This window comes from Ammospiza caudacuta, chromosome 4 (assembly GCF_027887145.1).
Source record: "Ammospiza caudacuta isolate bAmmCau1 chromosome 4, bAmmCau1.pri, whole genome shotgun sequence".
NCBI lineage: Eukaryota > Metazoa > Chordata > Aves > Passeriformes > Passerellidae > Ammospiza > Ammospiza caudacuta.
Window position 1 is genome coordinate 21690554 of NC_080596.1, and position 14540 is coordinate 21705093.

General features: G+C 42.7%; 1 protein-coding gene across 4 annotated transcripts in view; it reads left to right on the forward strand.

Moving 5' to 3' along the window:
* The window catches only part of SMAD1 (SMAD family member 1), a 44172-nt gene that overhangs the window by 10640 nt on the left and 18992 nt on the right, over nt 1-14540 (forward strand). For 3 of the 4 annotated variants that reach the window (XM_058804422.1, XM_058804425.1, XM_058804424.1), the window contains exon 2: nt 9718-10341. In XM_058804422.1, the coding sequence (XP_058660405.1) occupies nt 9942-10341 (400 nt within the window). In that variant the 5' untranslated portion in view covers nt 9718-9941. Of the gene's footprint in view, nt 1-1936; nt 1981-9717; nt 10342-14540 lie in introns of those variants that run through there. The other variant, XM_058804423.1, reaches the window with a different exon arrangement.

The window sequence follows — 14540 nt, forward strand, 5'->3', positions numbered from 1 at the left end:
GATTTAAAATACAAACTGTAGGTATTTCCCTAGTAGCAGGAGCTACTACTTTTCCTAGTGCTGGAACAAGGTACTCAATGAATTCCCTTGTAGCCTTCTGCTGTGCTGGGGAACTCTCCAGAACATGGGAATCTGACTGTAACATCTTTCTCATTTTTATCTCTGGTTTGGCTAGAGGCTTCTTTGCAGAAAGCACCAGCATAACTGGCATAGATGCTCCAGGGCTATTTACTGAAGTTGACTGGATAGCTGCTCCCTTTGCCATTCTCCCCACCAGTTTATCAGGAATGACTCTTGCTCATGGTCAGATCCAATACATCTCCTGTGGTGTGTGAACAGGGAGAACAGCACCAGGCAGTGCTGGTGGCAGGCTGCTTTGGCTCAAGTCTGATATTCCTGATTTTTTCTGTCACACCTTTGCCTACTTTCTTGCTTTCACTGATCTTGTACATGAGGACTCTTAATCTGCCAGGCCAGCCAGAAGTCAGGGTTGTTTGAGCCTAAAGGCTTCTTGTCGTGGGAGCTGGGGAGTGCTGGTTTCAGCCCCAGAATTAAAGACATCTATGGAATAGCTAAAAGACAAGGAGTCTGAAATCTTTGTGTGTTCTTTGCTTGTAGCCTAGAAGTAAGTAGTCTTGGCAAGCAACTTTAGAACTTGGAGTTGTTCTGTCCATCCTCAGTACCAGGCCAGCTGTGACTGTTTGTTCAGTAGCAGGCAGCAGTGGAAAATTTGGAAGTGTTATGGCTGTTTTAAGCTATCCTGCTGCTGACCTTGCAGAGACAGGGTGTTTGGAAAATGCTGTGTTTTGGTGTCTCAGCTGTAAGAGACTTGCAGCTTTGCAAAACCTGACTTTTGAAACTTCAAACGGGTCTCAAAAAATTATGCTGGAGTGATTAATAGGTTGTCTTATTGCCATATGCAAAATCATAAGGCTCTGTTAAGAAGAAAAGCTTGCAGATAAGGGAGGGGTACTGAGTAATTCTTTATGTGGCTTGGTTCCTCTTCCAAAAGTCATGAAAAGCTTACAGATAACCAGGGAGTCAGACAGATTACAGCCCTTTTCTCCTGTTATAAAACCTCAGTATTCCCAGTAAGCAGTGTAGGAGGATATCTCCCACTTCCTTTCAGGCTATGCTGTTCCCAACTGCTGCATTAACTATCAGCTCCTATCTGTGGGCTGAAGCCTTTGTACAGAACACTCCAAAGCCTTGATCTCAGGAATATGAGAAAACAGTTTGACATGAGATTCTGCAGATGTTCTGGCATGGGGCTGTGACAGCTGCTTTTGCCTCATCCCACAGTTTTTTGGATCTTTCTTACTCCTCATGAATGTCTGCACCCTTGTTTTGCCCTTTTGGGAGGGGAAAGGTGTGTCTGTGACTTCTGGGTCTGTTTTTGGTGTAGACACACTCAGAGTTGTACCTCAGCTGCTGGTGAAGGCTGCAATCAACCCTTTATGTGTGTTTGTGGGTGAATTTTGAACTTTGTTAACCCAGATGTCCTTGACTTGGTCTCAAGAGGATCCGTGATTTGTACTTGCCTGTAAGTCATAAACTTTAAAGAGTTTAATTGTCTTGTGTGGAAGTGGAAGGGGCATCTATAAACACTGTGATCTTCCATTTATAAAGGGTCTGTGACTTAGGATGGCTTGATAAATACCTTGGAACTGCCAGGGAGTGTTTGCTGTGATGGGGTTGTGCAGCTGCTCCTCAGTGTCCTGAGGACCTGGAGCACACTGGGCTTTGTGTCATCTGAAGTCCAGTCCTGGTTTTCAGTGGGCCACTCGTGGCATGCAGTAATTAAATAATGTTTCATTGGACAGTGGAAGTCTGGCAAATATTGGTGTTTGTGTCTGAGTTGTATAAACTTGGCTTGGAAAGCTTTGTCATCTTTAAACACTTTCTCTGTCCAGAATGGTAGTTGTGAATTGCAGGGCACTTGGTGAAATTCAGCATGGACATTTTAAAGACATGAAGAAGGTACAGTGTTTTAAAAGTTGTTTAAAGGCCAAAAAACTGCTCTTTAATTTTTACAGATAAGGCAAAACTGAGGAAAGCTGGAAGAATCCTTTAAAAAAATAAAAAAAACATGCATCTCATGAAATGCACTGAAATGTCTTCAGCATTGGCAAACTGACTATTCTTATTTAAGGTACATAGATGGTGGGTGGAGGACTAATTTGTGGAAAGATTTATTTAATTTAACAGCATTGCTTTTTTGGTTTAATTTTCACCAGTTTTGTTCTGCTTTGCTGAGGCTTGACCCAATAACTCTGTTATTGGTGAATAAGTAATTTTTCTTCTCAGTTTTTGTCATCTTTTGATTTGGTGAAGGATTCTGCTTTAAAGCTGGGGATCTTGAGCTGTAATTTAACATCTTTACTTAATCTCTGATAAATGAGGTCTGGGTCACAGTCTTTAGAAGTGGTTTAATGCAGCTGATGTAACTGTATTGGTGCAGGCTCTTGGTGAAATGAATCATTTGTAGGAGTAGTGGCTTGCCTCAGCTGAGCATAACTGGAGTGCATTTGGTGGGGTTCCCCTCCTTAAAATATACCTTAAAATATGCCCTGTTGGAGTGCTGCTCTGGCTGGGGCTCACAAACCCCTTTTTAAATTCATGCAGTCTGTGCTAGACTGTCCTGTTCTCTGAAGACAAAACACATCTTGCATTTTATGAGCTTCACTCAAAAATTTTGATGCCTGAGTGGTGATGGGCATTTTTCTTTCTTTTCTGTTTTAAAGGTTTTCCTTTATGCTGCAGATGTATGTTTTAACTGCCTAAAAAAACCCCTGAAAGTGACATGTCAGTAAATTTTCCGCATCTCACCTGTGAAGGAAGTTCCTCCCTCCCTGTGCTGATGAATTGGAGGGAAATGCTTTTTTCAGCTGATAAAAAGAAATAAAATTCCGTGCCCTTCCCAAAGGAGGAATGCAACAATTGGACAAGTGATGTGGGACCATGTGTTGGTTTGTAAAAGGATATAGTTTGTAAAGATGTTTCCTTTGATGCCTGTGATGAATATGGATGTGTTTCCCTTGGAGAGGGTTTTGATTAAATTATGCAATTAGAGCTGACCAGACAGATCTAAATATAGGAAGAGGTTTCAGTTATCCTGCCTTTGTGTGTATTAACACACCCACACAGATGTGTGTTTGTTATTGTTGTAAACAACACCTGTTTTCTAAAGACAGTTCAAAAAGTCAGGAAAGGGAATGGCCTTTGTGGAAAAAGGGAGTTACACAGGAGTTTTATGATGAAAGGGGAAAAAAAAAATCTGTTTTCCCCAGATTTTTCACCTTTTAGAAAAGGTCTTCTAACTTACTTTGATAGGTGGGTGTTCACAAAGTCATAGCCAGTGCTGCAGATTGGTCTTAGAGGTTCTCCTGCATTTTTCAGGACTTGATCTGTGCCATCTAACAATGCTGACTGAGATCCTTGGCTGCTCCTGTACTCCTGAGTGCTCTTAGTGTCCTGGTGGGACAATGTGTGGAGTTTAAGTAAAACACAGCACAAATGAAATGGATAAACCTGCCCCAAAGATGCACAGTGAAATACCCACTGTGATGGCTGCTAATTCATAATGTCTCTTGACAATTTATGTTTTTCTTTGGAAGGTCTTGTCATATTTTGAGGATTTCTTTAAGAGATCTTTAGGTCTCTTCCTGCATAGCATTTAGGGAAAAAACCCCCCACACCTTATGAACACTCTTCTGGCAAGTATTGTGATTCACAGCCTTGTATTCATCATATAGGTTATTTTAGTGAAGTTCATATTTTGCAATCCCATCTGTGCCAGAGTTTTGACTGAATCATCAAGTTGCAGTTCCTTCCTGACCTTGGTTGAAGTACTAGGCTGCGGTTTTAGAGATAATCTTTGAAAGCACATCCGATTCAGTCCGGCTGCTCGCTGACACCAGAGGGGATTTGTGCACACCTGGGTGGATGTTTTGATCTATCCTACTTGTGCTAGCCCTGCTGTGCACCAGGCTTACCCAGCTTCCTGAACAGCTATCTTGGCAAACTTGGTTTTAGTTCTTTCCTGTAGTCTTGGCAATATAAAATATATAGAAAATAAGCAGGGCAAGGAGACCAGCAGGCGGTAAAGGAAGAGGTGGTGTTTTGTGACTTTGTGCAATCTCACATGCATCTGAATGCAAGAATGAGTAAAATTCAGCAGTGTGTTTCTCATCTCTGGTGAAAGAGGCAAGATTTGAGCATCTGGTGATAACTTAAGGGGCTGTATGGTGTTAGTGTTTTTTGTAAACATGGTGGAGATAAAACATATGAAGGGTATGGTGTTTAAATTTGTTTTTCAGGAGTATGGTTTTCAGTAGGTCAAAACAGTTGCAAAGGTGTTGGGAAAAACTGTTCTAAACCAGGACAAGGGCAGATCAAATTGTTGATGGATGTCTGTTAGAACCGGGAAAGAACCTTTGCCATGTTCTTTTCTCACAATGATATACTTGCTTAGAAAGACTGCTGTGCCATTTTAGTTACATTGTAACACAGGATTCGGTATCTCAAGTGTATAGAAGCAGGTATTTTTTCTGGAGAAGCAGCAGCAAAGTTACCATAAGTCTGGCAAATCTAGTACCTTCAAATCCAGAAAACCTGTAAGAATTTGCTGTTGTCTTGCTCCTGCAATCATGATAGTTGAGACTTCAAGGACAAGGAGCAGTGCCTTGTCTGCCAGAAGCCAAGTGGGGAGGTGGGTGGAAGAAAAGCTGCAGTTCACTGTAGAAACTGGCCCAACACTGTGTTCTTGGTTTGACCTTTGGGGAGCACTGGGGAGGAACTGGCAGATCCCTAGTAGTGAAAGGTTATCCCTTCATGCTCTGGACTAACAGGGCAATGGGCTTTTTGGGTTTTTGTTGCCCTCCTCCCTTCCACTGGTAAATCCTACATTGTCCCTGCGGTTTCATTTTGCTCTCCCCATGCCTGCTGAACTAAAGGGTGTTTGTGGGTATCTGACAGGGTTTTCCCTGAGGGCTGTACAGTGATACATGGGAGATTTTCTTGGAAGGGCAGTGCCTCAGCCAAATAGCTCGAGGGATGGCTCAAGAGGAGTTCTGACAGAGTGGGTATTTTGGGCTGGAGCAGAGATTACTTCACAGAACAGGCTGCAGACACCCATCCTCCTGGCCCTTGCTGGGTCCAGGTCAGGAAAAACCCTGCCCACTCTGTTAGGTACGATGAGGTGTTTTCAACACCAGTGTGTTCCTCTTTCCTTGAATGATATGTTGTATATCAGAACACAGGATCGCATATTTCAGTGTTTTTTTGAATTCTTTGTGCCATGCCAAGAGAACATAAAAGAGTTTTTTTCCTTTTCCTTCTTGTCGTTTTCCAAAGCTACAAAGGAAGCCAATTCAGGTTGTCAGCTCTCTAATGAGTTCTACAGCACTCTGATGTGAAATGTGCTTTTTTTTTGCATGTGTGTTATAATGTTACTGAGGTCTCTACCAGGTTTAGTGCATTTTTGCAAGCTGAGCAAGATCTGATCTTCTGCCTTAAGAAGGTGCAAAGAAAGAATTTGTTGACTAAAAGAAGGGTAATTCAGCAGAAGACTCTTGACTTTCCTGTTTCACAAATCACATTACTTGAAAAAATAAATCGAAACTTTTTGCTACTTGCTCCAAGAATAGGGAGCTAGATTAAGTTAGTGCACAATATGTTGTTACACATTCTAGCATTGCAGCTGCTTAGACTTCATGCCTTTTAGTAATACATGGAAACTGTATTTATTCCTGCTGGCATAAAGAGGCAGCTCCCTGCCTTCTATGCCAAAATCTGTTTGGGTTTGTTTCTTTTTTAAAAAAGGTCTAAATATTGTACTGATTACATGAGTTGCTGGAAATGTGTGTCTCTCAGAGAGGGTGAATAACTAAATATTTTTAAAGAAGCAAATTAAAATCTCTCTGCTTGTTATTTCTGTATAGTGTTACTAAGTAATGGATGCTGGGAAGAGGTATGTTGACTAAGATAAATTGGATTTTTAAAATGTAGTCATAGACTAGACAGTTTTCACTATTAGCAATTATCCTCACCGTGGTTCCTGCCCATTTTTATGTCTAACTGTGCTAAGCATATATTAAAAATATTTAATAGGATCCTTTTTGCCTGCATCACTGAGCCTGTAATACAAATAATGAAATTAGTAGAAGAGTTAGAGTCATTTCTTGTCTGCCTGAAACTTGGGCTAGAAGTTGTTTTCCTCCCCCATCCACCCCTCTGGGAGAGGATCATCTGATTGTCCAAACCCTTTCTCCACCCAGCAATAACAGTCATTTATGCAAAGTGGGACAGTTTCCTATGGGATCTCCTGTGGGAATTTGAAAGCACTCTCATTGAATATTTTAATGTCTGCTTCATATTGCTGATGGAGTAACTATCTTTTCTTTGAGGGCCAGAAAAATAGGACTTCACTCTTAGGCATTTTGCCTAAATATGTTTGTTTAAATACAAGGCTGGCTGGACAGATATATATAGAAATATAATGCTCACTTATTTTTTTATAGGCTGCATACAGATTTGTGCGTTACTCCAAAAATTACAAAAAAAGACAACAGCAGTGAAGGAAGACAAATAAAAGAACATCAGGATTTGAAAGGAGTTTGTTGATTCCAACACATCCATCAGCAGACAGAACACATAGTAAAAAGTGCATGGGTTTGGAAGTGTAGAGAGTGTCTGACAAGTGGGTAACAACTCAATTTACTTTAAACCGATGCCAGATGCCTTTTGGAGAGTGCTCTGTTGTTTGGCCCAGGTTTCTGTTTCATCCCTACCTTGTGAATAAACAGACCCTTCCAGGGCTGGTGGTCACTTAACTGCTGGAAATACTAACTCCCACTTTCCCAGAAGGGCACGTGGATTTGGGGAACAAACACACAGACTGTGTCATCTGCTGATTCGTGGTTTAATCTTTATTTTGCACTTCCAGCTGATAAGACCACTTTGTGCAGAAGTAATACAGGAAATGATGCAGTGCAGAAACCAAGAGTGGCAGAAAGGGAAATGGAATGTACTGGCAAGGGCTCAGCCCTGCAGACAAGCTCTCTGCTTCTTGGAAACAAAAATCTCCACATACATTGTGGTTTGGGTTTTATTTGTTTGGTTTTGTTGTTTTTTTTTCTTTGTCTGTTTGTTTTTTGTTTTTTTTTTAGCTTAATATTGGTTTTGGAGCTTAGAGAAACTAGTGTACAGCAGCTGTGGGTTTTGTCCCCCTTCCCTTATCTTGCTGCTTGTTCAGGGCTTGGGGTGTGCTTAGGCTCTGTTCTGCAGGCAGGACTTGGGCAGGAATCCCTGGCTGGAGGCTGGTGCCCAGCTGGCTCCTGCTGAGCTGCATTATTCCCAAGCTCACCTCCGAGCACTCTGCCTAATGCTGTTCCTCCTGCTCCCAGCAGCTGTTGCCACAGAGATGCCACCGTAGCTTTGATGGTGAGGGTGAAACTTGTTTTGGAGTGCATGATTGTGGGAGTGGAATATGTGTGTGCTTCAGGATTTGATCCAAAGACTTCAGAGAATCTGTTCCTTTGGTCTGACTGCTTGGGGCTGCATCCGAGGGTCGTCTTAGTCTGTGCAGAGCCCGTGTGCTAGCCCGTGTTAGGGCTGGATTTTCAGGCACTGATATCAACACACAGGCTTAACAGACAGGACTTTTCCTTTTTCACAACAAGTAGCTGAGTGAAAAATGGGTCAGGCCTGGGTAGAACCACATCTGCAAACATTATCAATGTTGAATGAAGCTCGGATCGAAATGTAGACTTTGTACTTCCTCCTTTATTAGAGCTTCAACTCAAGCCTTTTAAATCTCTTCTGTTTAATTCAGATGGAAGTGAAGGAGAAAGCTTTACTTGATAAACTACTAGAACTTGTAACTTTTGTGTGTGGAACTTGTATATTTTGTTTGAAAAGCACAGGAAAAAAGATACATAGAATATTGATTGAGATACAGACTATATATGAATTGGGAATAACTCAGTTACAAACATTTAAAGCACATGCACTGGGGTTCTGGTAATTCAGTTCCTAAATTAGCACAGCATTTTAATAGAGCACTTTACAGTGCATGTAAGGATAAAGTATACCTGGAGTACAGTCAGTGACAGTAATGGAGTTTCAGTTCATTTAACAGTATAGCACATGCCCATGTAACAAAACAAATTCTTAAATTTGCCCCAGGCTCATGCAAATCTTCCCTTGCATGGACATTATTATTTCAAATTCACTTCTTAGCATAAAAGGAATGTACCAGTTTGAAGTGTAGGTAGATGTGGCCTGTGTCTTAGTCCATAATCATTATTCCCATAAATGTAGTTTCTGCAGTCAGCCTAGTAAAACTGAACCTCTGCAATTAGGTAACTGTTCTAGTGACAAGTTAATTTGAATAAAGTAGATGGTTTTCAGCTTAAAATTCTTCAAATGTAGTGGTATACTATGAAACCATTGCAGTGTATGACAGTCAAGAGGGTAAGTGTGCCATAGCATTTGCAGTTTTCAGGTCTACAATCTTTTCTTGGTATAGCTGTGAAATCCTTTCTGACATGGGTGTGCTGACACCTTCTATTCTCTGTGTGTATAGATTGCTGGTTGGTTGGGTGTTTTTTGTGTTGTTCTGATGGCAACAAAAACATTCATATCCTTTTCCCCTTCCCCCTTCCTCTGCAACCTGTTGGTATCCAGTCCAGGATATGTTTCCTGTCTTGTCTGTCTATTTGAAAATCAATGGTATGGTGCTCTTTGTCTCATTTTCCACCCCCTGCCAGTCCTGGGTCTCTTCTGTTTCCCTTGCCAGAGCCTTTTGCCTGCTTCCATCCTGGACAAGGACAAAACACTGTTGGGACTCCTGCAGATGTGGCATTCCTCCCCCTCTTGACCCATCTCTTCAGTCCCATTCCTTGTCTCCCAGCTTGAGAACTACTGTGCTGTCTAAAATGCTCTTATCTGGACTTCCTTGTCCTTCCCACCCCTTCATGAGTCCTTGAGTATATCAGGCAGACATTGCAGCACGAAGGGTCAGTGGATAATCAGTGAAGTTCATGATAGCTTTCCCTTATGGGCTGCTCAGGAGCTCTCAGGGCTCTTGGGTGGGGTGGGCAGATGCAGTTTTCTTTCTAATGTGAGTGAATGAGGGATAAGATCTTTCTTTATTTTTTTTTTCTTTTGTTTTTTCTTTGTTCCTCAAAGTAGGTAAAACTGAACTGGTTTGTCTTTTTTTTTTTTCAGATTGAGTTATGCTCAGGCCTAGTGCAGTGATTTTTGAACTTCATGCCTGGCAGTTTTGGAGAGAGCTGGGCAGCACATTGCTGTTGAGGCATATTGCTTCCAGCTGCTCTCTGAAATAAATAATAAAAAGAGCACTAGTGATCCTGCACTGTTTCCTTGGGATGTTTTGCTGGTTAAGGTTGCAACAGCTGACAGGCAGATTGTAGCACCCCTCACACTTAATAGTGAAAAATTTAAACTGAGGGACTGTTTTAGGCTAGATTTTACATTTCTAATATAGGGATGTACTGGTTCAGCTGGAGGTCCTGCTGCTTAAATTTTCATCAGATGTTCCTTGTGTTCAGTCCTGGAGGTTGTCAGCATTTGTTGTTGTTTTGTTGTTGGTTGTTTTTTGATCACACCACTCTTCTGGGTTGAGGTGGGGGATATTTTTAACTGCTAAAGGTAAAATCCATTTTTTTTTCTCTTTCTGATACTCTCCTTTAGGTTGTCAACCAGAAGGATTTAGAATAATGGGAAGGTTGTGACCATCAAGGGGGGATGTCAGCGCTGCCTTCCTGGGATTGGAGGATCGAAAAGGAGAAAGGACCAGAACTGTTTGATCCAGGCTGCTTTTGACTGCTGCCTCAATCTGCTGTATCCTGGTGGTGGTGGAAGAACAGGGCAGTGGTTCCTGCCTGGTTCTGTGGTGGCACCACAGCAGGGTCACCATGAATGTAACAAGCTTATTCTCCTTCACCAGCCCAGCAGTGAAGAGGCTGTTGGGGTGGAAGCAAGGGGACGAAGAAGAGAAGTGGGCAGAGAAAGCTGTTGACGCATTAGTGAAAAAACTGAAGAAGAAGAAAGGTGCTATGGAGGAGCTGGAGAAAGCCCTGAGCTGTCCTGGCCAGCCCAGCAACTGTGTGACAATCCCTCGTTCCCTGGATGGCCGGCTCCAGGTGTCGCACCGGAAGGGGCTCCCGCACGTCATCTACTGCCGAGTGTGGCGCTGGCCCGACCTGCAGAGCCACCACGAACTGAAACCTCTGGAATGCTGTGAGTTCCCCTTTGGGTCAAAGCAGAAGGAGGTTTGCATCAATCCCTACCACTACAAGCGGGTGGAAAGTCCTGGTAGGTTCTTCCTTGTTTGTACCTTTACACCTTATCTGAGCAATGCAAAGTGTGGCAATTAATTATGTGACTCATCGGCTTAAATAAGCAAAAGTGGCTGTTTGCACATGTCAGGTTCTTCCTCTGCAGTTTATCTGGATGTAAGCACTAATTAGCAGTTCTTCCTTTCACAGGGGCGAATGCTGCACTTGTGCAAATGTTTTAGCACTACACAGAGGTGGTCTTAGTGTGTGTCTCAGGCTGCTGGGCCTGGTATCATCTGGGAATGTTGGTATCCACTGTCCCTCAGTTAACTTGTTGTTTACTCAACTGTGCAGATCTGTGATTTTGTATGAGGCATTGCAGGCTAACATAAAGGATTTATTTGCATTATCTGTGCTTGAAAACCATTCTGACACACAGCAATAGTAATACTGCTAGTATTAGTAGTTGTAGTAGTATTTTCAAATTATTATTTCACTTTATCACTTCAGTTTCTTCAGAAAATAGTATTGTTTATAGTGTCTCTAACAGCTGTTGCCTTTTAAAAAGATTCTGAGTTTAGACAGCAGGTTATAATCCCCTCATTTTGAACTTTGATAGCACTGTTTGATTATATGTGAAATTCTACTGCCAGCTGTTCTGCAAGCACAGGTTTCTTACCTGTTACCCACTGCCTCACTTCTTTTCTTAAAGTGCCATCCATTATCTGTCCAGTCTCCTCTTCAAGGGCCAAGCTGTTTTTGATAACTCCGTGCAAGTTTATTATCAGGGAATACTTGCAGGGACCAAGATGAGCTGTGCTTGGATGTGTCATCACTAGTCTCCAGCTGTTTGTGAGGGTGTACAGCTGCAGAAATGCACTGCAGGCATGGGTGGACTTCCCTGGTTTAAGCGTGGGAAGTCCATCAGTGTTGGCCATTTCACAAACTCTGCAGCTGTCTGTAGAGTGGCAAGGATACACAGAACCATGATGGAAATGAGGTTGTTGCAAGATTGTTTTGCTGTGGATGGAAATTGCATTTGTCTTAGATCTGCAATGCACAGTGCATATCTTGATGTTAAATATTTCCCTTTGCTGTGTTAGTATTAACTTGGAAATAGTGTGAATGGCAGATGCAATACCCATAATGTATGTATCTACACAGCAGCAGCTTGAGCAAAGAAACTCAGCTCTGGAAAAACAGTTCTGAAAAAATTAAAAAAAAATCTCAGCAATTTCATGTTAAGTACAAGAGGAACAATAAAATAGTCATGTACTTCTACTGCTAGTTGTGTGCACGTCTGGGTTGGTTGCTTGCATTCAGTATTCCAAAATACTGAAAATGAAGATTCCTGAAACACCTCTCTTTCTGTCAGACTGAGCAACAGTGGGGCTCTTACTGTAATGCCAGATTTCATGTTCTAACTCATTTTGCTTTAGTACTGAAAGCAACTACTGAGTTTGAGAACATTCTCATATGGACCATTCATGTCACATTTAAAACCAGGTATTTGTAAATATCCTGTCACTTCACAGAATCACTTAGTTTGGAAAAGACATCTGAGATCATTGAGTCCAATCTTTGACCAGACACGACCATGTCAACCAGACCATGGCACTGAGTGCACATCCAGTCTTTTCTTAAACACCTTCAGCTCCCTGAGCAGCTCATTCCTACATCTGGTCATCCTTTATGTGAAGGAATTCTTCCTAACATCCGACCTAAACCTCCTCTGGTGCAGCTGGGGACCCTGTCCATATTCTGTGTTCACTTCAATGAGTTATGCAAGAGAGAATAAAACTTTCAAAAGATGTCTAACTAAAATGTACATTTCTGGCTGGGTATGTAATGTAGGAGGGGTTTGTGTTTGGTCAGACACAGATTGTTTTGAGCGATGCTGCATGGAGCTGAGTGGGAAAACAGCTTTTGGAAACAGGGGGTAGCTGAACTCCCATTTGGCTTGAAGAGCTGTGCTCCATAACTTCTGACTTCTTTTTTCCTGTCCCTTTCTTGTTCTTGCTGTCCTCCAAACATGATCTTTATTTTCATTTCGTGACTGTCACTCCCAAATTCTGCTAACCATTTTTTCTCATTTTTGCCAGGACATTAAAACACCATTATTGTCACTTTGAGATTAATGGGTAGTGTGAATTCATGCATGAGTCACCACTTACAACAATCTATGGACTCGAGCAGATATGTGTTTCCCAGAAGGCTTAGACATGTGTTTTCCCTTGACAAAGCAGAATTGGAAACTCACATTGTGTATGATACATATTTTGTGTGCAAGGTACATCTTGAAGCTCTGCTTGACAGTGTGGTCTCTGTGTTTAACTGTTTTGTGCAGAACCAGTTACTGGAGATCTGAAGGGTATTATCCATACTTGGGATGGCATCTGTCCCTTCATTGTTGTGTGATTTGTTTCTGTGTTGTGCAAGGTTTGAGGAATGGATTAGTGGTAAATCCTCAAATATGTAAAGTAAGGTAGTGCTCTTTGTTGGGAAGTCAGTGCTGTGGATACATCTCAGTTTCCACAGTGCTAGAGGCATGAATGGATTTTCTACCTTGACACCTTATTCCATCCTGAATAGAAGATAAGCTTGGAAAGCATGAGAACTGGCACTCTGTGGTGTGTCTGCCAGCTACAAAGCTACACCTGAACCCAAGTGAGATTTTTCTGTTAGCCAGCCTTGATAGGAGCAGGTTGTAAACAGTGGGAGGAGGCAGAAATCTGTCAGCAGCCTCAAAGAGGGAATCTCCAGTGCCCCTGCACAGGAGGGGAGTGTGGCACCTGGCAGGCACATGGGTGTGACATGATAGCACCCTTCTCATGCCTGACCTGACCAGGAGGCTCTGCATGGCACAGGGGCCTGTCTGTTCCTGTGGTGTGTCAAACAAGAAAACTAAACTCACAGAAAGCTGCTTTTTGGCACAGTTAACTTGGCAAGCTCAGTGCTCTCAGCTCACTCACATGGAGCCACATGGGGGCACAGCAGCGTGGGGACCCAGGGTGGAGGTGAGGAAGGGTGGCCCTCCTGTGACACTGTGACTCTTCCAGCCTGGAAGCAGGGAGCTGATGGAGCTGTGCTCCATGGTAGGGTGCATGGGCTGCTTCAGCTCCTTGTGTTATGCCAGCCCACAGTTCCCTTGTGCTGAACAGATCACAGGCACTTGTCCTCTTCCTGCTGTGTTATCTTCCAGGCTGATCAGCAGCACAGGGGCTTTGTTCTGGCTGCAGGAACATCTGTCCCAACACAGCCCTGTGGAGGACATCTGGGAAGGAGTGCAGGTGGAGGGATGTGAGAGGAGAAAGTAGAGACTTGTTGCTGGGGGTGGGAATGCAGCCTTGCACTTTGAGTGCCAGGGGGAAATATCTCGTCGAGATGGGTTAAAGTGGCTCAGTGCTGCTGTTCCCTAGTCTGTTGTGTGCAGAATTATTTCTGGAGCAGGGTAGTTAATGGCTGTCAGATTTCTCCTTTGGCAAGGCAAAGCTTTTAATTAAGGAGGGCAAGGTCTGAATTTGATGCCTCTTAAAAATTGGCACATTGAGCTGAACCGGTGTGCTTGTTTGGCTGAATCTGCTGCTTCTCCTCAGTTTTATTTTTTGGTTTAGAGATACCTGTTGGAATTATCCTTAACTATGATCAAGACTTGCTGAATAATTAGGTGTACTGCATACACAGAGGCTGGGAGGAAGAACCTGACACAATGTTTCTCATCCCTCTGAAAATGCCACAAATGACCTCTCAGGGTTTGCTGGAGAATGTGTCCTTCCTGAGACACTTCCTTCCAGCCTCTTATTCCTCAGGTTTCTGTGGAGATACAGCCTCTGCTGCCTCTGTCCTCAGTTATGGCAGTGGGACCAGATGAAAGCTCTCATCCAGGATTTTAGGGGAAAAAAGGGCCTGGATCCTGTTTGCTCTAACAGTGCAATACAGAACAGGGAGTGGAATACAGAACAGGGAGGATGAAGAGGTGCCTAAATTGCCACTGCTATTAAAAATAATAATAATAAGTCACACCTCTAATGTGGCTTTAGGGGGGGAGGTTGAGTTCTTTTGCCTTAGCTAAAGGGGAAGGAAGATGAAGAAACTGAATATTTAATTTTCTTTAAGTGCTAGTGAACACTAGCTCTCCTCCATTTTGATGCAGATTTGTGTTTGCCTCTGCTGTGTTTGCCCCATCATCCTGCTAGGTTCTGACTTTATAATATGTTACAAAGGAGGCAAAAGAGA